At 43.4% G+C, this 23,840-nt stretch overlaps 1 protein-coding gene across 8 annotated transcripts in view; it reads right to left on the bottom strand.

Annotated features, from left to right (window-relative positions):
- The window catches only part of TANC1 (tetratricopeptide repeat, ankyrin repeat and coiled-coil containing 1), a 235,033-nt gene that overhangs the window by 69,627 nt on the left and 141,566 nt on the right, over window positions 1-23,840 (bottom strand). For 5 of the 8 annotated variants that reach the window (XM_061184053.1, XM_061184097.1, XM_061184068.1 and 2 more), the window contains 3 exons: window positions 20,216-20,320; window positions 8,868-8,998; window positions 7,646-7,832 (listed from right to left, as the gene is read on the bottom strand). In XM_061184053.1, coding sequence (XP_061040036.1) covers window positions 7,646-7,832; window positions 8,868-8,998; window positions 20,216-20,320 — 423 coding nt within the window. The remainder of the gene's footprint in view (window positions 1-7,645; window positions 7,833-8,867; window positions 8,999-20,215; window positions 20,321-23,840) is intronic. The other 3 variants (XM_061184090.1, XM_061184105.1, XM_061184083.1) reach the window with 2 other exon arrangements.

The raw sequence follows: 23,840 nt of genomic DNA, 5'->3' as shown, positions 1-23,840 counted from the left end.
CCACGGGCCCACTACCTGGTCCTCGGGACCCGACAGCACTCGGTGCACTCCTCTGCTGTGCACTCCTCTGCTGTGAACTCTCGCCTCACACGGTTCAGGCTGCCGTGTCACACTCTGGACTTCCCCGAGTGACAAAGGGGGAAGACTGCAAGGATGAAACCAGCCTGCAGGAAACCTTCTGACCAGAAATGCCAGACTGTGCTTCTCCCTCCGCCCCACCCACATACTAACAAACCGCAGGGAACGAAGTCTGAGGCTCGCCGCCGCCGGGGGGACTGCTCTCACCTCCGGCAGCCCAGCAAGGCGAGGGGCCGGCGAAGGCACGTGCGTCCTCGCCTGGCAGAGGGGGTTGGGGGGGGGGCGGTGGGTGGGTGGCCTGAGTCACCTCTGGCTCCTCCTCCCGCCACCCTGCATGGACAGCAGCGCGTGGCTCCTCGGGCCAGCCCTGTGGAACCACCGAGGGCCCTGCGCTTTGGCTTGTGACAGACAGATCTCTGTCCCAAATCTCTGGCTCAGCGCTCACGGCTGCGCACAAGGCGCACTCTGCTGTGACAGGCAGCGAGGCCAGGGGCCCGAGCCACGGCCACGCGGTCACAGCAGCGCTCGGCGGGCCTCTCACGTGGAGACGCCCGAAGGGGCAGCTGGGGCAGGGCAGTGGGGGAGGGGAGGACAGGCCTCCTCACTCGGCCACACCATCCAACCTCAGCCCCACCCCGCATGGCCCAGACTCAGTGGGACAGGGCAGGCAGCGGCCTCCCGAGAACAGCCTGCGGACCTGAACAACAGCAAGTTTTCTAGCCATAGCACGTGACACGGTGTCCTGGTAAGGCTTCGCATAACCCGAACACCAAAGGCCTAGACGCTGGCACTTCTGACTTAGTCCAATGACTCCACAGAATTCTGGACTCTTCCAGAAAAAAGCATGAGGCACTATTAGTGGCTGGTATTATTATGCACCTACGGCATACACCTTCCATCAGAGGGCACTGCCATGTTTTAAACCCTTTTCAGCTAGTGACAACTTGCCCAAGTTTCAAAGGGCAGGAGACCATTCTTTGGTTCCACAGGTAAACAGGTTTTAAAGTAGATACTGTGCCTATCTCTGTTGTCCCAGTACTGAAAAAACGTGCTCCTGGTATGCAGTCGGTGCCAATAAATGCTTCCAACAAAACAGCCCGGAGAATCCAACCACGGTCTGAATACAAGTATAGCAAGCGCTTTGCTAACTCGCATCACCGCCAAGGACTTCTTTCCCATGTTAAGTATGTTACCAAATTATATATGTAAAAGCAAATTTTCCTCCTTCACCCAAGAGATTAAAAAGCTTCTATAATTAAGGATGATTTTTTAAATTGCAGGCAGTGTAGCAAAATGAATAGCAACACAGATTTGAAACCCTCTAAATAGTTATTACCAAATCAATTTCAAAGCATTTCAATTTAGTAGCAAGCAGGGCAAGACAGGTGGCAACAAAGCAGTATTAGCATAAAATCAAAAGGACAGGAGTTACAACAAGTAAAAAATGAAAATAAAGTACAATTAATTCCTCTTTGTGTGCCTCTCTCTGCATCTGATCATCTCCCTTGGGACACAAAGTCCAGGAAATAAAAGGTCTAAAGCTACCTCTGGAATCACTTTCATTTTACAAGCCTAGGAAAGGCAGAGAAGAGAGATGCAGGAAGACAAAAGTCAGCCCACGGTAACTTTTCTTTATGTCCTAAGCAGCTGGGCAGAAGAACAAATATTATCAAACTCCAGCAAGGATCCTAATCAAGTGTCCGGTATTTCACTGCAAGCCACTTTTGCAGGAGCAATATTCCTGTGAAGGTAATTCCCCTGCCTAAATGTATACCAACACAGCCAAAAATAAAAACAAATAAATAATTAAATAAAAAAAAAGTACACCTGCCTCCCAGCTTCAAAGTGAGCAGGGAGAGAGCAAATGTAAGCTCCCTCCCCTGCCCCCCAGAGAAAGGGGAAAGGCAGCAGGAAAAGCCTGAGTTCTTGCTTTACCCTTTTAAAATTCTGAGCACTTAATCATCCTGAAAGCTACCTGGCCTGGTGGAATGCGGTGGCTCAGGTGTGGGGCAGCAGGGCAGGTGGAGTCACACCTGCTCTGCTCAGAAGACACACCCAGTGCGGGAGATGGTGGGGTGAGAGGTGAGATGTGGCCGTCAGCCACTCAGAACCCCCTCTCCTCCCTTCATGGGGCTGTCCTAACACCAACTCTCAAAAGGAAACCCATCCAACACGCTATGAAAGCCATTGGGAGATTATAAATGTCAGCAGGTACGAGCAGGTGGCAGAGAAAGGAAATGGAAGGGATGGCTGAGTTTTAATGGCCTCTCTCTCTGCCAGAATTTTTCAAATTGCTACCTGGAAATCCTTCTCCTGGGCACCTCTATCATTAATGGATAGGAAGGATTTATTATTGTTTTAAATCTTGATAGGAAAGCTGAGTTTTGTTTGTTTCTCCTCATCCAACATCCATCCTCTTTCTTCCTAAATAAATAGCCCATTTCTTTGAAATAAATACACACACACATAAAATACTGAACATGATACGGACATAAACAAAAATTAAACAGTATCTTTAAATCAAAAAGTGCTTTAAAGTCCGCTATTTTCAGTGATGTTTTCTTTTTTTAATGAGATTGGTTTTCACACAGATTCCAATAAATACACATATAGGCATACTATGTTTTATTGCACTTCACAGAAATTGGGTTTTTTTCAAATTGAAAGCTTGTGGCAACTCGGCATCGAGCAAGTCTAAGGGCACCATTTTTCCAACAGCATTTGCTCACTTCATGTCTCTGTGTCACATTTTGGTCATTCTCGAAATATTTCAAACCCTCTACCAGCAAAAAGATTACAACTCGCTGAAGGCACAGATGATGGTCAGCATTTTTTAGCAATAAAGTATTTTTTAATTAAGGTAAGTACATTGCTTTTTTCTTTAGACATAATGCTGTTGCACACTTAACAGACTACAGTACAACTTTTATACACATTAAGAAACAAAAAAATTCATGTGACTCGCTTTATTGCAATATTCATTCTGTTATGGCGGTCTGGAATCAAGCCTGCAATATCCCTGAGGTCTGCCCGTACTTAATTTTTTTCTAAGCCGGGATTAATAGTCTACAATCTCCATTTGTAACAGCTGGAAGCAAGTTATATTCAAGGGAGTGTCACTAAGAAAAAATGTTCTTTCCATCATGGAGGAAATACCTTTAAATGCTACTTCTTTATAAAGTCTTCCCTTTCAAAGCAAATAATTAAAAAGCTGCTTCATGGTGACTGAGTACAGCTGGTGTCACATTTAGAAGGTTTTCACATTGCAGATTTGAAAATCAGACACTAACTTCTAGGTAATGCCAATGATTTTATTATGTAAAGAGTAAGGAATTTTACCTAAAAAAAAAAAAAAAGATATTTGTAGGGAATTTAGTTAATCCCATCCAGCTCAGACAGTATTTCTACATGACAGAATTATTAAACTTCTAAAGACATTTATGTTGGAAGAACTTGGAGCTCCTGAAATAGGATGCAGTGGGACTCCCCTCTGCATTACACCGTGAATGTGGAGCAGGGGGTGGAGAGGGGCCTGCTAGGCCTTGGCTTCCACAGAGAGAGACTGGAAGGGGCCCAATAAATTCCTCTCATGGTCATTAGCCTGCCCTTTCTCCTACTAAGCAATTCCAAAAGGAAATTCTCTTCACCTGCAAATGTATCAAAACCAGTAGAAACAGAACCCAGGCAGGGCACCCTGTGGCAGCCTGAGAAGGCTGTCTGGGCACGTGGGAACACAAGCTTCCCTTCATGGCATCTGTTGGGCAAAAATATTTAGACTGAATAGAATCATCATGAAGGAAGTCACCTTGAATAGTAAGGGGGAGGCCCAGGAATTTTTAAGGATGGGTTAGCATTGTTAGAAATTTCCCCTAAATAAACTGTGCTAATACTGTACATGGAGCTCTGGTCTGAGCCCTGGATGGGAGCCTACAGCTTCCCCAAAGCTTGCCATGTCATGGCAGCTGTGTGCTCTTTACGTCAGCCCACCCCCAAACCTTTGCCACTCCAACCTGAGCTCCATGGGTTGATAAATCTCAAACAACTTAAAATGGAAAATTAAATGGAAAGCCTCTTCCTCCCTTCTCCAGGCCCTGTGTAATCCGGAACATGAATCTTATCCAGCCTGTTTTACAAGCAGCTGCAGGGCCTCCCAAAGCAGGAAGCCAAGATATCTCGCCTTCATCGGTGCCCACTGGGATCACTGTGCTCTTGAATATTTTACTCTGTTGAACAGTTAAGATGCCCAAAGGCTGCCATTCCCAGGCTACACCTTATAAAAACAGACATGTTCATCACTGCCCACCCCCAGCAATCACAGAACCACAGCTGAGTCACAGATCCCTGCTCCCTGAAGAGGCAAGGGAACCTGCGTACCCTGTACTGATTCAGGAGGAAGCTCGTCCCTCCTCTGGCCCTGCCACGCCCACCTCTTCAGAGAGCTGTGGGTAAGTCTGCCTGCAGAGGAAATGCTTGTTTTTCCTTCTCCTCCCTACCACACCTCCAATGTGTCCCTTGGCAACAGGTTCTAATGCTGCAGGTCACTGAAGGAGAGAGAACAGAGAAACACTGTCAACCAGCACAGGGTTTCCCTCTCGGCCACCTATGGTCCTCGCTCCCTGCAGGAGATCAGGTGACCGGGCACGAAGCACAGTCTCATGAAGCGGGGGGGGGGGGGGGGGGGGTCTTCGCTGAAAGAGTGACTTAGGAACCTCTTCCCTGTTCCTCCCACTTTCATCTCAATCGTCGCCATTTTTCCTGTTCAGCCGAGTTAAGGGAACATGTTGACTGAGCCAAGGAAGGAAGGACAGCCTCAATGATACGAAATGGGTCATTTAACTTTAACGACAAGACACAACTTAAAATACAGACGACATGAAAAGACTGGACAATGCCAACTTCGAATGGGAATCCCACATAGCTTCTTTAGAAACCAACTAAACCACTGCCTCCTGCAATGCAACTTGATAAGTAGCCCCAATTCTCTTTCCTTAATTTCTCATGCCCAACACCATGCTAGGAGCCCAGTAGATAGCCAGAATAAGATAAATGAGACCCCCTAACTATGTGGAGACAAAAGTAAATAACAAAACAAAAATAAGTAAATTGAGGGGCTTCCCCGGTGGCGCAGTGGTTGAGAATCTGCCTGCTAATGCAGGGGACACGGGTTCGAGCCCTGGTCTGGGAAGATCCCACATGCCGCGGAGCAACTAGGCCTGTGAGCCACAACTACTGAGCCTGCACGTCTGGAGCCTGTGCTCCGCAACAAGAGAGGCCGCGATAGTGAGAGGCCCGCCAGCGCACCGCGATGAAGAGTGACCCCCGCTTGCCGCAACTAGAGAAAGCCCTCGCACAGAAACGAAGACCCAACACAGCCAAAAATAAAATAAAATAAACAAAAAAAAAAATTTTTTTTTTAAAAATAAATAAATTGAAAATATTGAGATGCTGTGGAGAGCGTGTAATAGGGGGACTAACCAGTCTGGGCTCAGCAGGGACTGTATTAAATCAAGTACTAATTAAGAGCCTCGATACTCCTGCAGTTCAGTCGTTCATTGACAATGCAGAAAACCAACCAGCAACTTTTCTTTTCCCTCTTTAGAACACCTTTAAAATAGCAGCAATCTCTCAATGAGAGAAAGAGACAGAGTGAGAATGAATGAATGAATGAATGAGGGTAGTTTTCTGTCATTGAAAACGTTTCTGTCAAAACAAGAAACTGGCTTGGCCATAATCAGAGGCATGAGACGTCAATGCCAGAACACAGAGTAAGAAGTAAAAGGCTGTCAAAAAAAAAAAATCTGTAGCACTAGCCAATTTCTTGAAGGAAGACAAACTCTGAGGAGGAGAGGACATTGCAGAAGAGCTAAGAATGCTGTAAAGGAAGTCATCTGGCTATCACAGAATTAATACCAGAGATCCTTCGGTGGTGGGCAGCTCAGAGAGAGAGACGGAGCATGAAAACAGAGGTAACACTGGGAAAAATTTGTTAGACAAAACAGCAGGTGGGGAAGCAGAGTGAGATGAGAAAGGGGAATTAGCAGAATAAGCTCACTGGAAGGGCTTGAAGCTGAGCGAAAAGAATTCAAACCTGCTACAAAAACCACAACCCACCATTCACATGAAATGTCCAGAATGAGCTAGCCAGTGTGTAGAGACAGAAAGTCAGTTACCAGTTGAGTAGGGCTGGGGTGTGCGGGGAAACGAGGTGTGACTTCTAAGGGTACAGGGTTTCTTTTTGAAGTGGTAAAAATATTCTGAAATCAGATTGTGGCGATGGTTGCACAGTACTGAATCAACACAGACCACTCAATGGTTTAAATGGGTGAATATTATGGTATGCAAATTATATCTCAATGAGACAATTCAAACAAAAACGAAACAAAAAACCGCAGAAGATCCTGATCCAAGTGAAAACCAAGGGAAGAGACTGCCTTCCTCACACTGACGGGCCCCTCACAGAGCCCACAACCCAGTCCTAGGCATCTCACAGATCTTCTGGGGCAATCGCCAAAATAAAACTGGATGAACCTGCAGAGCTTGGTTTTTCAAATTATACTTGAAAGAAATTGCAGGTGACTGGAGAACACAAAGCTCAAATGTCATTGCATTTGGTTACATACATAAAACATAAAATATCCCTCAGAGACATGTGCATCACTCGGGCAACAGGGAGGGGCTGAGCTGTGCAGGAGAGCACTGGTGTCAGACAGCAGCAAGGCCTCAGTGCACAAGAGACCTGAATAGCTCACCCGAAAGACACCAGGCTGCAGCCTGGGACACACAGGCGCCCAGGCCCGCCTGCAGAAATGCGAACACACTCTGTCTGGGATGGGATGTAAAAACAAGGGCTCTTAAATTCCCTGGTTGATTCTATTGTGAACGTGGGACTAGAAACTACTGACCTAATCAGAAGCCTAACTTTTGATTTCCTTTGAGAAGGAAAGAAGTGTGCAAAGAATTCAATTGAATGTTGCTCAAGTCACCTAGTCAAGCAGCCTAAGAGGACTACACTCTGTGTCTCCAGACTCTCAGCTCAGCACAAGCACACCTACTTTGTGGGTATGGGCATGGGTGTGTGCGGGCAGTTAGGTTTCCTTAGAAACTCCTGGCCTCCAAACAGTGGTCAGATGCCATTATAAGAAACTAAAGAACAAACACCCAGAAATAAGTGGGGAGATCAGTGACCTTGAGACTGAGCTGGGAAGACTTCTCAATATGCAGGGATTTCCTTGCCCTATGGTGTGTCCTATCCAGACCCGATCCCCATCAAGTAGAATTACTCAGTGAGGAGGGAAGATTTTTGTAACTTCGCAGGCCAGACCTGATCTGGAAAATTTTTTACCAAATGAGCCCAGGGTTATAAAATAAACACCAAGGAATGTAAAAGTCAATGACTTCATCCTCTCAGCTGTCCATGGAGCCGGTGCTATCTGCAAAGGACAGGACAGGCCCCGGAGGGCCGACCTTCACAAACCACGCATGCTAAAACCCTCTGTAAGAAGTGCCTGGTGAACGCTCTGGCTGAAATGCATGGAGCCAGCACATGACCGAGGAGTGAGCTTCTTACCTATAATTCCACTGTCCTTGCTTTCCAGGGTGGAACTAGGGCTGCTAATGGTCTCACAGGGACTTTTGTTGGCTGCCGTCTTGCTGACACAGCTATTCAAGGTTGAGCAGGGGCTATCGGTGCTAGGAGACGCGGTACTGCTTGTAAGTGTGGAGCAAGGGCTGATGCCTTGGCTCAGAGCTGTGCACTGTAAGATGAAGGGAAGAAGGAGTTAGCGCAGCTACACATCCCTTTGTTTCTGATGTTAAAACAATGAAACTACAAACCGGAAAATGGAAAACAGTTTTGTTCTTTAAATCTAGGGATCTTAATATATACGGTCTTCCAAAATTTAAGAGAGAAATCTCCTAGTTCTGTTCCCCCCACCTTGCCATCTTCTTTTTTCTTAAAAGGGCAGTCTTAGAAATAATTTAGTGGGAATGTGCATTTAAGTAAAGCAGAAATAGCAAACAGGCAGACTTCCTTTCATTTAACGTCTGCAGAAGACAAATGGGTTCTTTGACCTCTGTGCGGAAAATCTGGGAACTCTGTTTTTGTAATGTTTCACAAGCACTGCAACCTGATTCAATTCCTGAAGATTTATGGGCTCTGCGATCAGGGGAAGGAGACGGGTGGCCACTGCGATCTCAATCAATGCGTGACACCCTCACTGAGACCCTCGCAGGGGGCAGAGGCTCCGGCCCCTCATTGCTATTCAGACGTACACTTCTCATCTCGGATGTGGCAGGCTGCTGTTCCCTAGGAAGGGGAGTGCTCTTCCGTAGATGGACCATTTGATCTCATTTTATTTTGTCTCTATTCATCGCCTATAAATCTTTTCCTCACCCCACTGACCCTCCAAAATTTCAACGGATAAAAATGCACAGGAAAGCGTATACGAAAGCAGCCAGATGAGAAGAACGGTGCTATAAAGATAAAAGTAGTGTCATTACTAAGGAATTCTCTCAGCCACTTTAATTCATTCCGCTACTCTTCTCCGGGTGCTGATCAGAAGGTTAATGTAGACATTTTCGTAAGTTCTACACCCTTCTGCTTCTCCTCACCGCCCCAACCTCAACTACAAGGATTCACAAACACGCTGCTGAAATGAATTTCAGTACACAGCAGCCCAGACTCATTTGGCCCGAACAATGACCTCCCCACTCAGGGAGGGGGGAAGACGGTCATGCCTTCATTCATCCTCTGAGCAGGTATGACATGCAGTGTCTTCCTCGGGCATTACCATGGTTTCGTTTTTTTCTTCAATGGTGATGTGTGTGGAACTTGGGATCCCTTCTCCCAGTAAAAATCCCAGCCTTGTCAACAGTTCTTGAGCTGCTGGCGAACAGCTCGGTTCATTATCGGCCTTTGCTTCTGGAACAAAGAAAGAAAACAATGAAAGACGCCCTTCTCGGGAATTTCAGTATCGCATCTGGAGGAGCTGGCATTACAGCTGCTTGTCTGGTGCTTCCGCGTATTTTTATAAAACGCACAAAGTTTGACAATGCTGCCTGTCCGCCAGCAATACATTCCAATTAAGAGACTGTGACAGGTTAAGAAAACAGTAAAAGAGAAACTCCAAGTGCAAAGGGTGAAATTGTTGACCTGAATCAGAAGACACGGTGTCATTTTCTGATGGCAATTCCTATTTCCATGTCATGAAAAATGGGTACTTCAGACACCAAAGGCAGAAAAAGGCCTACTCCTCATCTTACCCTTGAAGAGCACAGTGTGTCCAATGCCAGCAGGAGGCTGAAATAAAGTAAAATCCAAGTGGCATGCTGCCAGAGCTATTAGATGCGGGGGAGAAAACTGAAATGCAAGCTCTCATTAAACAAGACAGAGGCGTGACCACTTCAGTGGAAACTTCCTGGGCACACCCCCTAGGAGTGAAAGTCAAAACCAGGATTCCAACCCAAGGGTCAATCATCAGGGATCCATGTTGAAACAAAGATCTTAAGTCCCAGTGAACTGTGTCCCAAGAGACAGGACCCAGTAGTACACCCTGCTGTCCATGGGGAGATGCAGAAAAATCGGTTGTGTTCTCAGCGCACTCCACAGTAAGGCTGGAAGCACGTTCCACCTGAAGGTCACAGGGCATGTTTGGATGCCCTAAGGCTGGTCATCTTGCTTTGTGCACTCAAGAGAATTTTATTGTTGGATTTGAGTTAAATGTTGAGCTGTAGATTAACCTTGTATCCAAAGCCTAAGGGAACTTAATTACGGTGGACAAAATGATATTCACATCATTCTAACAGCTCTCTTACAGTTTTAAGTCAGCATCCATCAGGGAATGAAATAATGTATAAAGTTAACCGTGCCTACAAAAGTTAGAACTTAAGAACAACATACAACCCGTAATAGAGTCATTCATCTTAATGTTTTGTTGGTTTTTGTTAATTGTCTAGGTACCTAGATCCATATATTCATGAACAGTTTTCCCTGGAGGTGGAAATCTGCAGATAATACGTAATAGGTCATAGAAAAATAAAATGAGGAAAGAACAAATTTGAGATATTACTTTTGAGCTACAACAGCAGCACCAAAGTTCAATGCTAACTTTGCCTTTTGTAAGGAACTACAAAAATCAACATAAGCAGAGCTGAGAAGACCATCTGTATTATCCTCACCCACATTATCAGTTTTGCTATGTCATGCTCCCAGGATGGCAGCTACAAGGGGAACTAGTCTGACTGTATCCTCAAGGAAGGAAAAGTACCCCACCCCTTGCTTGCTCTCAAAAGCTCCCAATGTTTAGGGTGAGAAGAAGAGCTATTTCCCAGCTTGGATATTTTTCAGTTGCTCTAGAATACTGCAGAGATAAAACAACCAAGGCTTGATTTTTGTGGGTTAAAAGAGCCCTGATGTTTCTGGATCATTTGAGATAAACCCATAACATGAAGGAGCAGTGGCCCCAAGCCAATGACAGGGGTAAGGAAGCCACCCCAGGGCAGGTCAACCACACCCTCAAAGCCACTCTACAGAAGGTCCCTTCCCACCAGAGATCTCCAACCACATTTTGACTCTTAAGGTACATGGGCACTGGGGAAAGGAAAGCAGGAACCAAACCAAATCAGCGTGACCCAGGCACACCCAAGGGCTGGACTACTTCAGAACAGGATCAGTGCCGCCCTCCCTTGCCCCAAGGCTCAGGCAGGGCAGCTACTTTATCTTAGGTGTGGCAGCTGGACGGGAGGGAGAGAACAGGATGCAGCTGGGAAGGGGAAGAAGTGGGTGAGGGGCCAGAACTCAGCACTATCCCTACTCCACACCCCCTTTTCTTTTCAAAACAATCTCTACACTGCTACCCAATTGTGACTTGCCCCAGAATGTCTAGCTTCTGGTTCAACCTGAAACACCCTGGGGAAAGAGCCAAAAACTACTCCCAGTTGGCAGCTGCTGTCACAGAATTTACCCTGACTACAAAAAGGGCCACGGCCAATGGCTCACTCTGAGACCCGCATCCTGTGTAGGTCCTGGGTGGGAAGGGGGGCCGGAGGCAGCAGATTCACCCCAGATTGTCAAGGTTTTCATTAAAAAAACAATAATTTTATATACGTATATCATTGTATATATACACACACACACACACACATATATATGTGTGTGTGTGTGTGTGTGTGTGTGTGTGTGTGTATAAATTCAAAGACAACTAGTCATCTAAACCTCCCCCCTTCAGACAAGTTGGAGAGCAGTGGCCATTCCAGTCTCCTGAAGAGACAAGAGATGCCCAAATTCTTCATTAACTTGTTCTCTTAACTGTTCAATATGGTCTTTGTTGCTACCAACGTTCCAAAAATCTACCCAGGTTTGGGAGGAATGAACAGATGTTCTTTATTGCAGTTTTGGCATCCATTAAGCCACTACAATTTTCTTTCTTCCAGAAGCTTCCCAACTGTCTTTTCATATTACTCTTTCTACTAAAATGTCATCCTAGCGACCTTCCCCTCAGAAGTCCCCTTTGGTCTGAATTCCTTAATCCACGTCAAGCTGTCCGCATCTTTCCTTCCCTAACGCACAGAGTGTCTCTCGCTGAACTTTTCATTCTGGCAGAAGGACCCCTGGGTGAAGTGTGACAGTGCCATTTTGGGGGAGATGAGTTGCCTGGGAACACACACTGATACACTCGACTGTGAAATGGAAATGTATTTCTCCTTCCATAGTCAATTATCAAATACTGAGATTTGAACAGATAGGATTTTCTTTGAGCTAATGATTCCAGAATGACTCCCAAACCAAAATTCAGTGGGATACTCTGGATAGTCTATTTTCATTTGTGTAGTTAATATTAAATCACTCATCAATAATGGGTGTACCTTACCCCATAGCAGTGGGATAAGGGCTGGAGAGAAAGACCTCATCTCTTAGCAATGCTTTAACATCTCATAGATTTAAATATCCAAAGAGCTTATGATGGCTGTAGCTGGAGTTGAGAGAGTTACTGGCCTCACACTCCCTAGGAATCCGTTAGGTAAGTGGAGAGCGATATTCCTCCCAATAATGTTCTCATGAAATCCTCGCTATTACACCACTGTGGAATAATCACATGGAGAAAGGCAAAGGGAATTTCTTTGATCACTCCCTGCCTGGCTCTTTTTACCTATTCACACCTGTAAGATCACATCTGGGGTGCCAACATCCAGGTACGGTCCACAAGGTGACTGGCTCCCCAGTTACCGCCATCCTAACTTCAAACCTATTTGTCCCCTTAATAACCATCCCCTCACCCTCCCCCCTACAGGCTCAGAGGAAGAGACTTCCCCACACTAAAGCTATTCTGGACCCCTTACAGTGTGAGCCTCTCCTAAACCTCAATTTCCTCATCAGGGAAGTGGTCATCACCTACTTCTTATAGATTGTGAAGCTCAAAACAAATGTGAGAAACATCTTATAAGCCAAATATCTTTGAGATAAAACACTGTATCAAAGTTGGTCATTATTTCTACCTATTTTAACACCAAGAGCCCACTTTCTCACTATTACTTCATTTTCTGTTTTCATGGCTTCCTTTCTATATTTAATGTGCATATATTTCTCTTACCTAAAAAAAAAAAAAAAATAGTTTTCTGTTTGGAATTTTTCTGCCTTAATTTAACTTTTTCTGAACTCACTATTCCTTCAAGACAACAAATCCCCTCCTGCTATCAAACTGTTCCAACTTGGCCCACACTTAACTGCTTTCATTTCCCATATAATCATTCTGCCTTCTTAAAGCCAGACGCTATTAGAACCTTGGAAGTGCCTGGGGATTACCAATGATAATGCCATCAAGAGAAGCCTTTTCTCCACTCTCATCCTCCTCAAACTCAACAGAGCGCTGAGCATTGCTGATGACGCTTGGCTATTCACTAGCATGTAACCGTGAACCACTGACTTAACATCAGCTTCCAAGACAGTACTTCTGAATCAAGTCTGTTAAGTGAGACACAGCCTTGATTGATGTTAAATCCCTTCCTCTGCCTCTACCTGTCTAGGACCTGCTTCTTGCCAAACCTCTTGCCTTCCTTGCCTTCTACTCCACAAACATTTTCCTGTTTCTTTCTGCTTACTCCTTCTCCTAAGGCATCGCCATTCCCTCCTCCTTCAATTTCCAAAAATACTATTTACGGAGGAGTATCTATCCATGAACCTGATCTGGTTCTGTCAATAACTGGTTTCTAGTCTGGAATACCAAAACATAGTTATCATATAAGTTATCTTTAGGCTTTTCATCTCACGCATCCCAGACTGAAATTGTCACCAAATCTTACCATTTCCTGTTTCAAAATGTTTCCTGAATTCGCCTTTTTCTCTTCAGTCACACTGCCACTTTACTCTAAGTCTTCATCCTCTCCAGTCTAGATAACTATTAGTCTGTGAATCAATTTTCTCACCTATTTTTATTTTCTCCCTCTCTTTTCCTTCCTCTAAGCCAGTGGTTCTCAAATTTTTTAGTTATCAGAGCTCACCGTTAAAAATTAAGAACTCCAGGGGGGCTTCTCTGGTGGCGCAGTGGTTGGGAATCCGCCTGCCAATGCAGGGGACACGGGTTCGAGCCCTGGTCCCGGAAGATCCCACGTGCCGCGGAGCAACTAAGCTCGTGCGCCACAACTACTGAGCCTGCGCGTCTGGAGCCTGTGCTCCGCAACAAGAGAGGCCGCGATAGTGAGAGGCCCGCGCACCGCGATGAAGAGTGGCCCCCGCTTGCCGCAACTAGAGAAAGCCCTCGCACAGAAGCGAAGACCCAACACAGCCATAAATAAATAAATAAATAAATAAAATTTAAAAGAAATAAGCAAAACATTCTCTAAAAAAAAAAAAAAAAAAAAATTAAGAACTCCAAAGAGCTTGGGCTTATATGGGTTATGTCTATTGATATTTAGCATGTTAGAAATTAAAACTAAGAATGTTAAAATCTATGTTAATCCATTTTAAGTTAATAAAAATTACACTAACAAATAACATTTTTAATAATAACTATTTTAATTTAAAAAGTTAAGAATGGCATTGTTTTACATTTTTTGCAAATTCTTTTTAATGTCTGATTTAATAGAAGACAGTTGGATTCTAATGTCTACTTCTGCATTCAATCTGTTGTGATAGGTTCTATGGGTTGAAGCATGTGAAGAATTGTGGCTTTAGAGAGTAATGTATTGAATAGTTGGGAAAGGGAGGAACCTTTCCAGTTAATTACCTATATTCTTCTTTGACACCTCCCCGAAACTTGACAAGTAGCAATTTCTTAAAGGTTAGTTCCAATGTTGACTCTGAATCTGAATCAGTGAACTTTCTGTACTCTGTTACAGTAAAATCCAATGGTCTGTTTTATGCTTCAAATGGATTTTACCCATGCAAGATTTTGTAACATCATGCACTGGGTCATTTGGAAAATACTGGTTTTGCAGATCTTGCAAGTGTTGACACATTTTATTATATAACACCAAAATATCACAGTCATTAATATCACCACAGATCTCAATAGAAAAGTCTTGGGAAGCCATCAAGCTCTTTGTGACAGATGCAAATTCCCCAAAACCTAATTTTCATTCGAAAGGTCAAATTGTATCATTGGCAACTAATCCCTGTCAGGATTTTTTGTTTGTTTGTTTGTTTGTTTTTTTAATTGAAGTGACATGTTCATTTTGTTCCTTTTCGAGAAAATATATGTCAAATACCCAATTCTGAATAACCCTGATTTGTCAGTTGTACTTTCAAGTAAAAATGATGTTCTTTTTTTTTTAAAGAAAGGCTAGTTCAGCTTGCAATTCAAACAATCACACAGGTGCTTTTCCTTGAGACAACCACCATACTTCAGCACACAGTGGACGTGCTTTCTGCAGACTTCCCATTTCATCACACAGAATATTAAAAAGATGGGTATTCAAGGGTCAAGACTTAAAATTCATTATTTTTAGGGCTTCATCAAGGACATTTTTCAGTGAATTATTATTTCTGATGCAAGTGGGTGCTGGTAAAAAAAAAAAAAAAAAAAAACCACATGTAGCCCTAGAATAGCAGGAGCCCCTACTTTGACGTGTATTAAGGCATCAGAAGTCTTACCAACAATTGCCCTTGCACCATCACTGCAATTGTCAATGCAAAAGAAATGGAAATATCTTAGTGTTATTATGCAAAGAGCTGTGACTTCACAGACCCTCTGCAAGGGTCTTAGGGATGCCTAGAAGTCCATGTCCCACTCCTGTAGAACCTTTAAGTCTTCAATTGTACTAAATTCTCCCTTTCCATAAAAATAATAAATAAAACCATAGTCGCAGACTCCCTTCACCCTACTAACTGATCTCTCATCTTCCCTTACTTGTTCAGCTTCTTAGGGGTAAAAGAGAGGTGGTTTATCCTCACCAATTCCATTTCTTATCACATACCTACAACTTAAACTCATTCACCTTCACAAGCCTCCTAAAACAGCCCTATTAGGCACAGTAACTTTCTTTTCATGGCCCATCTCCTCTTTTGATTTTCCTGTGAATTTTTGACCTTGACAGATACTCTGCTCTCCAAGGAAGAAAGTGGCAACTGTCACATCAGACACTCAGAGGGGAAACCCATGGATACTGTGTGGTCTTGTGGGTTCTTCTACCCTTTTGCTGGTGTTTCTTCCACCTTATTCACAGCTCAAGAATAAAATACCAAAGGTTTTCAGGTCTCTTCTCTCAATGACCTTTTCCCTAGTGTAATGCACCTAATCTCATCACGTTCCCTCTAAGTAAAAGGCTGCCCAGTTTACCTCCTGAGCTCTTTCTTAAGTTTGATTTTTCCAACTGTTCATTGGACACTTTTGCCTAGATGTTCCCAGACCTCAAACTCAACATGCCTGAAACTGAACTCAAACCAAAATGGACAGGTCCCTCTCTCCTAGTGTCTGGTTAATGTAGTCTCAAAACCCTGATGTCATCATCTTTGTCTCTTACGGCTTCCAGGTCCTTGCTATTCCTCAGGAATCTTCCTGTATCACTTTTTTCCTGATCCTGTTCTAATTTGAGATCTTATTCTCTCACTTAACTACTGAAATCATTTTCTAACCATTCTCCCTGACTCTAGTCCCTTTCCTGCCCCATCCTATACTTTGCTGACAAGTGAATCAAGGCGTAGTACTCCAAGCAAGTCTTTCCCGGCACAGCACCTCCATCTGCACCCGATTGGTCACACAGCTTGGATTAGTCAACACTACTCCCCCACCCCCGTACTATAGTTACTCTGTATATATAGGTCTTTAATCCCCGACCAGACTCTAAGGCTCCAAGAAAAAAGGACCTATGCTTGATAACCCATCTCAAATAGCATCCAACATAGTACTTTTCACAGCATAAGAATTTAATATTTATTCAAGGGAATGCAGAACGAATGGCTACTCTACCTCTAGTCTCTCCTCCACTACACACAGACCAGGGATGTCCCCCTTCTGTACTTCCATCTAACTAAAACCTTATTCAACCATCGGTCAAGTGGTGCATCACCATGCTAAGAAGCTGAAAATTAAATTAGCAGGAGCAAGGTTACCTCTTGGGAAAGGAAGAGAAATGTGATCAGGAGGAAACACAGTCATGTTTTATTTCTTAAACTGAGTAGTGGGTAGACAGGTACCATATTCTTTATACCTGTTTCATTCTCTACATCTTTTTGAATGTTTAAAATAGTAATCAAAAACATAAGGCATCAATATTTACTTAAACATATATCTAAAAAAGATTCACTCCTCCCAGTAAGATAGTTCTGCATTTAATTATTCTGCTGTTTCATAAGTGTTAGTTTTACTTGCTAACCACACTGCTAGAAAAAAAACGTTTCGTCGTATTTTGAGACTTCACCAAGCAATGACTCATAAGACTAAAACTTTCTCACCCCTCCCCATCAAAGCTTGGTCAAGTAGCTAATGACAGATTGAAGCAAACCTAAATATGGATTATGGTTGCCCCTAATTCCAAGAAACATAGCTGTGAATCCTATTATAATCTAATAACCCTCCCTAATTTATCTAGTTTATTTTCCCTTAAGGCAGAGGTATTGTTTTGTGGGTGACATTTTCCCCTTAAACAATATGTTGGTTTAGCAATAAGAAGCTTATTTGTGAAGAACTTACTCTGTATGACACATAGCTTATTAGGATCATTTGACAGGAAAAAGCGGATTGTATTTTGTTGGAGGACCTCATTAAGTCACTCTTTTTGTCAGAGTAGAAAGTGCTGTTTTTCCAAAATATTTAAAAATACTGAATAAAGTAGAATCTCTTTCCATAAAGATGTTTCCAGGTTAATGTAAACCTTAATAAACAGGTTCTTTGCTTATAATAAAAATGTTCATCTGCCCATATCATATATCCCACTTCCCAGATGGCTAAAATAAGCAGATTACACATAAATACAACTGCTTATAAGTTAATGGATAAATTCAAAGTGCTCATTGGTTTTGTTTTACTTTGATTTAAATTTCAGAGAGCTCAGAGTCAAGAATTTATGGAGCAACACCACCATAAAGTGAGGCAGCTTAGTCTGGAAAGAGTATTTCAAACATCTAGGCATAACTTGATATTTCACGAGTCTATGGGAAATTTCAAAAGCATTTCACGAGGGGCTGTTTTCAATAGTTTGTTGGTCTGGGGATTACTGAAATGCTATTATTGACAGCATCCAGAAAAGTGTCTTAGAGACTTTTAAAAAATGCCCAAAGGAAATATGGAAAAGTATAAGCCCAAATTTTAAATTAAAACTTAAGTGATGCTACTACTATGAAACCCTAGAAATTAGGACTTAGCCCATCATGCATGCACCTGTACATGCTTGGGTTAATACTCAAACTCAATTAGTTATAGTTTGCTCCAGCCTCGCCTTTAGATTCAGTGACCTGGACATAAAATTTGTACTTTAATATGGCAAACTTAATTAACCCCATTGAAATGTAAAGGATTCCACGGGGATTACAAAACACACCATCGTTTACTAATCATCAAGTTAAATTTTGTTAGGCAACCACCTCTTCATCAACCAACAGATAACTCTCCTGGGGCTTCCACCGGCTTCGTGGCTAGCCACGAAAGACCATGTGCCCACAAGCATGAACTACAACCCTTTCCCTGACGCCCAAAAAAGGGGAAATGTACCCTGCTTCTTAATTCTAGGTGAAACTTCTGGAAACTCCTGGTGTGTATTCGCAGCCCGGGTATGTCGTAATTTCAGTCCCCACGGAGACTGATGATGCTGAATCCAGAGTTAGGGTCTCGAGAGTAAGCACATTTGCAGACTGCAGGCCACACCAACAATATCAATCACTCTGCTTGAATTTAGCTCAGCTGGCAGCCAAGCATAAAAATACCTCCTCCCCTAAGAAGGCCAATTCTGCCTTGGGCAAGGGGAGAAAAGTTGACAGTGGGAACTATTTTATAACCTCTTTTCCTTGCCCAATAAAAATCCCAAATTTGTCCTCATTCTTACCCCAGGGGGGAGCCCTAAACTCTAGACAGGATGTCAACAGGACTCCTGGCCACCGAGGAAGGCGTCATATAATGGAGTCCACACCAGCCAAATGCCAGGGGCATAACCAACCAGGACTCCAAAGGCAGGTGGGGATGAGGGTAAGGGGGGCAGGCTTATTCTGAAATGGGCAGACAACTCAGTAAATTCAGATTATTGATATTCACTTCAGAGGAACAGGTTTTCACTTTCTTTTTGACACCCAGAATAGAAAGGAGCGAGAAGATCGACCCACAGACACCTTGCACACGTGAATTCACAACCAGGAGGGTCTGCAGGGTTTCTGGCTATCCTGACCAGACAGCACTGTGGACCCTCCCCTCTGCACCACCACACACCTGGTGCCTGCTCCTCCTCAGCACAAATCCTAGTGTGAACCTCTTACCTAAACCAAACGGCTGGGTGCCTGGACGGAAGGAAGAAGGGTGGCATTTCTCATGCCAAGATGCAGGCAACAGCATCTCTTCCCTGCCCAGAATGCTCAGCTCCTGGTCCCATCTCGACCCCCGCCCACCCCAAACTCCTCGTCTTGATTTTCATCTTCTGCCAACCCCTCACACTCAGCTCATTTTTAGCTTTATTTTCACCACCACCACTGCCACCCCACTCCATGTTCCGACCATGTCCTACACTTCGTACCCACTCGCTCCTATGCCTCAGCAGAAACATGAAATGCACATACAGTGGTAGAACATAAAGAAGCTATACCCCTCTCCACCCACAATCAGGGAGAGGAGGATGCCAGGTCTTCCAAGGTGGAAATATGGGTGAGTTTTCTCTTTCAGCATTACTACATAAACTTGTGTCCATATTGGGAGTACAACAGGCTTCTCTACATATGCCAGGATTCTTAACCATGTGTTTCTGCAGGAAAACAGGATGTAAGTTCAAAACACATAAATTAAAGACCTTAGAGTTGTGAGTTGGGGACACAACCCCCACCCCAGAGAAAGAAACAAACAGGTACATTCTGGAATCGATTAAAAAAAATAAAGAACTATTAACACATCTACGAAATGCTAGAGTATGTAACGTCTGTTCCACGTTATTTTCAGATATAGGGAAAAAAAGCAAAATATAAAGTGTCTTCATGAAAAGTTTCAATCAATTTGGATATTTTTTGCCTCTACTTCAACATTCTCTAAAGAAAAACTTTTGATGTTTAAAAAAAAAAATAAGCAGCTTTCAAAAGCTACCAAATGCTTTTAAGAAAGCTAGTTATTATAAGCTTTGTCTAGCTACAGTTTCAGCTTTTCAGCCAAAGCCTGCTGTTGAATATTCTAAAACGATGGAGCACTAAAAAACAAAACAAAACAAAATCTTGGAAGCAGTCTACTGGCTGGCTTTTCATGTCCCCCCGAACCAGGAAGGTCAAAATTGACAGGAAGTTAAGTCTCAACCTGTAAACAATGCATATGCACCCACTCAACTATTCCTACACTGTGTACATAATCCCAAGAATTTACATTAACTAAACAGATCTCTGTAACTGCCCAAGGAAAACCACCTCCCAGATACATTCAGTTTAGCAAAGCATTCCTGCAAGAGGCACTCAAGTTTCACTCAGAAGTGGAGTGTCATGGTGTAAAATCTTTAGGGGGGAAAATCATTGAAAACATATTCTTACCATTTTCACTGGGCTCTGTTGGCTTGGGCACGTCTCGGAACGGGATTATGACTGTATCTCCAGGCACTCTGGGGCTTTCCACATACTTGGGCTTCCTGACGGGACCTGCAGCGGGAAAGATCTGAGTGTGGCTAATTTTTTCCAGCTGCAAACAAAGCTTCAGAATGTACAGTGTGTGTCCTCACCAGGACCCAGATAGGCCTAAAGGAAGAGCCAGCCCCTTCCCCTCCCTTGAACACACACACAGTCATTTCAGTACAGATGTAAGAACGTCCAGTCTGGGCTGCCAAAGAAAGGGCTATAAGCTCAGCTTGGAGAATATAAACTCTGACAAAAACAAAAGCTGCTCTTTTGCTGTGCAGTCTCTACAGCTGTCTTTGGTGTGTGTCACATAAGTGATTTTGACATGTCCAGACCTGGACGGCTTGTGGCAAAGGGTTTTTTATTTGGAATTTTTCTCTAACTGGGACCAAGACGATCAGGTTGCCTGGTATCTCCAAAGTCAGGAGGCAAGGATTACAAACAGCCAGACTATAACATCAATATGCTCTGCGTGGCCACAGACCGCAGGCATTTTATCAGCCTGGTGACGCACAGCAATTGTGTGGGGCAGGGAAGCCGGCTGGTTTCTTGGTAGCTGACACAGCTACCTTCGGAAAGGCAGAACAGGCAGTCCGGCATGCGACTTGGGGACACAAAAGAGCCTGAGAATCATCTCTCTCACCTCCCCTTCGTCCCCAACTTATCATCAGAAAATCTGGAATTCTGAATTACAACGAATGGAACCCTCACACGTTGCTGGTGGCAATGCACACACGCAGCCACTTTGGAAAACAGCTGGGTGGTTCCCCAGAAGGTTACACATATAGAGTCATCATACGGCCCAACAAACCCACTTCTATGTAAATGTATGTTCAGACAAAAATCTGTACATGAATGCTTGTAGCAGCATTATTCATAATAGCCAACTGACAACAAAATGTGATATATTCATACAATGTAACATTATTGGGCAATAAAAAGGAATGAAGTACTTATTCATGATACAACATGGACAAAGCCTGAAAATATTTTGGTAAGTAAAAGAAGCCAGGGACCTCCCTGGCAGTCCAGTAGCTAAGACTCCGTGCTTCCAATGCAGGGGACGTGGGTTCGATCCCTGGTCAGGAGGGAACTGAGATCCCACATGCCACGCGTTGCGGCCAAAAATAAAATAAAATAAAAAATTAAGTAAAAGAATTCATATGGAATGTCCAGAATAGGCAAATTTATAGAAACAAAGTATGAATGGTTGCCAGGGACTGGGGGATGTGCAGGCTTGTGGGGTGATGATGGCTAAGGGGTCTGCGGTGATAAAAATGGTCTAAAATTAGGTTGTGGTGATGGTTGCAAAAACTTGTGAATATACTAAAAACTGCTGTAGTGTACACTTCAAATGACTGAACTGTATGGTATGTGAATCATATCTAAATAAAGCTGCTTTAAAAAAAAAAAAAAAGACTGCCTACTCTGTCTGGTCCTTTCAAACATCCCATTACATTTTGGTCCAGAATCATCCACTTGACTCTTATTTTCCTTAGTTGCCTTATACTTAAAGTGTGCTTTTAACAATGCCACAGAGACAGGAAACATTTCACATCAGTAAGAGAAAGGGTGGAGGAAGAGTGCCAGACAGTGGTCCACTGCTCTCCCTCCTGCTCAACCCTGAGCCACAGCCCTGCCCCTCCCAGGTCCTCAGCTCCATCACTGCACACTGAAGGGGTAAGTCAGCTGGATTCTGAGCATCCTTCTGTGTCAAACATCTTATGCATCTGAGAAATTCTATTCAGAATGTGGTTTACGGTGAAAGTGCTGCCACCTAAAGGTTTACTGCAAAACATCTACACTACTATAAAAACACTCTAATTCCCAGCCAGTTATAATGTACCACATCTGAAAATAGGCTGCATTATCAAAGAAGCTTATAGAGCTTGACAGATAGGAGTATTATTTCAGACTTTAGAAATCATGGTTCTAAAATGGTTAATGTAGTATTTAACCATATGGCTGTCTTCATAATTGATTTAACCCTGTCAGAAAGGGAATGTTTTTAAAGATTAAAGTGGAATGGTTTGGGGTGGGGGGGTGGAGAGAAGGAAAATTAAGTGGAAAATGTAAGCTATACAACAGTACACAAAATACAATTCAGATTTCATCAAAAATACACACTTATCCATATATAAATATGCATGAAGGGAAAGACTGGGGGGCGAGGGGAAACAAAGATATTTGCTGTGAAGGAGACAGCAACTTGGAAGAAGAGCCTGAACAGGGCAGGCAGAAATGGACAAATACGAGAACCATTCCCCACTCTTGGTTCCCAACCTACTCTCTATGGTAAGAGATCAAGGGCACCTTTTTCTCATCATCTGTGCTCCTCCATTTAAAGAACTCAAGGGAGCTAAAGCCTTTTATTATTATCATCCAATGATTCACATCGCCCCAACCAGCAACCACGCACCGCTCACGAAGTACCTGTAAGTTTCTGTTCACCTTAACTCCTCAGGGTATAGTAATAACCAATCTAAATAGATCTACTTCCCGGCAATCTACCTACGCCACAGATCCTTCAAAGATGTTCTCTGATAATAAGCACTCTCTTCAAATGTGGGCTATTTCACATGGATGTACAGCTGTTGTTAGGAATGGTTAGAATGTGAACCTCAACGTCACCCAGAGCCTTCAGAAAGCATCTATGCCCATCTGTTTGTCTGTAACTGTGTTCTACTCAGAGGCCAACCCCTCACTGTAAGAAATACTCAACACTAAGGAGACGGTGTTAAGAGCAGAGCCTCTAGAATGGATAAAGAAGATGTGGTACATATATACAATGGAATATTACTCAGCCATAAAAAAGAACGAACTAATGCCACTTGCATTACATGGATGCCATGGATGCCATGCTTTACATGGTCCACATGGATGGACCTAGAGATTGTCATAGTGAGTGAAGTAAGTCAGACAGAAAAAGACAAATATCATGATATTGCTTATATGTGGAATCTAAAAAATGGTACACATGAACTTATTTACAAAACAGAAACAGAGTCACAGATGTAGAAAACAAACTTATGGTTACCAAGAGGTAAGGGGGGGAGGGATAAATTGGGAGATTGGGATTGACATATACACACTACTATACATAAAATAGACAACTAATAAGAACCTACAGTACAGCACAGGGAACTCTACTCAATACTCTGTAATGACCTATATGGGAAAAGAATCTAAAAAAGAGTGGACATATGTGTATGTATAACTGATTCACTTTGCTGTACAGCAGAAACTAACACAACATTGTAACTATACAATGTTGTATACAACTATACTCCAATAAAAATTAATTAAAAAAAAAAGAGCAGAGCCTCTAGACCTGGGCAGACCTAGGTTCAAATACGGTCTCCCTCCCTCTCCAGTTCGGACCTCAGTACATCCCAGAGCTAAACGATGAATGAGGGAGAGTTCAGCTCTAAGGGGAAAATCCTGAAAGCAGAGGGCAGGTCTCTCTAGTTCCCACACTTGGCACAGTGCCTGGCATAGCGAATGGTGAGGCTGGAGACAAAAGAATACCTAGAGTGTAACAAAG

This window comes from Eubalaena glacialis, chromosome 1, assembly GCF_028564815.1.
Source record: "Eubalaena glacialis isolate mEubGla1 chromosome 1, mEubGla1.1.hap2.+ XY, whole genome shotgun sequence".
Lineage (NCBI taxonomy): Eukaryota > Metazoa > Chordata > Mammalia > Artiodactyla > Balaenidae > Eubalaena > Eubalaena glacialis.
This window is presented reverse-complemented; position numbering and strand designations above follow the sequence as displayed.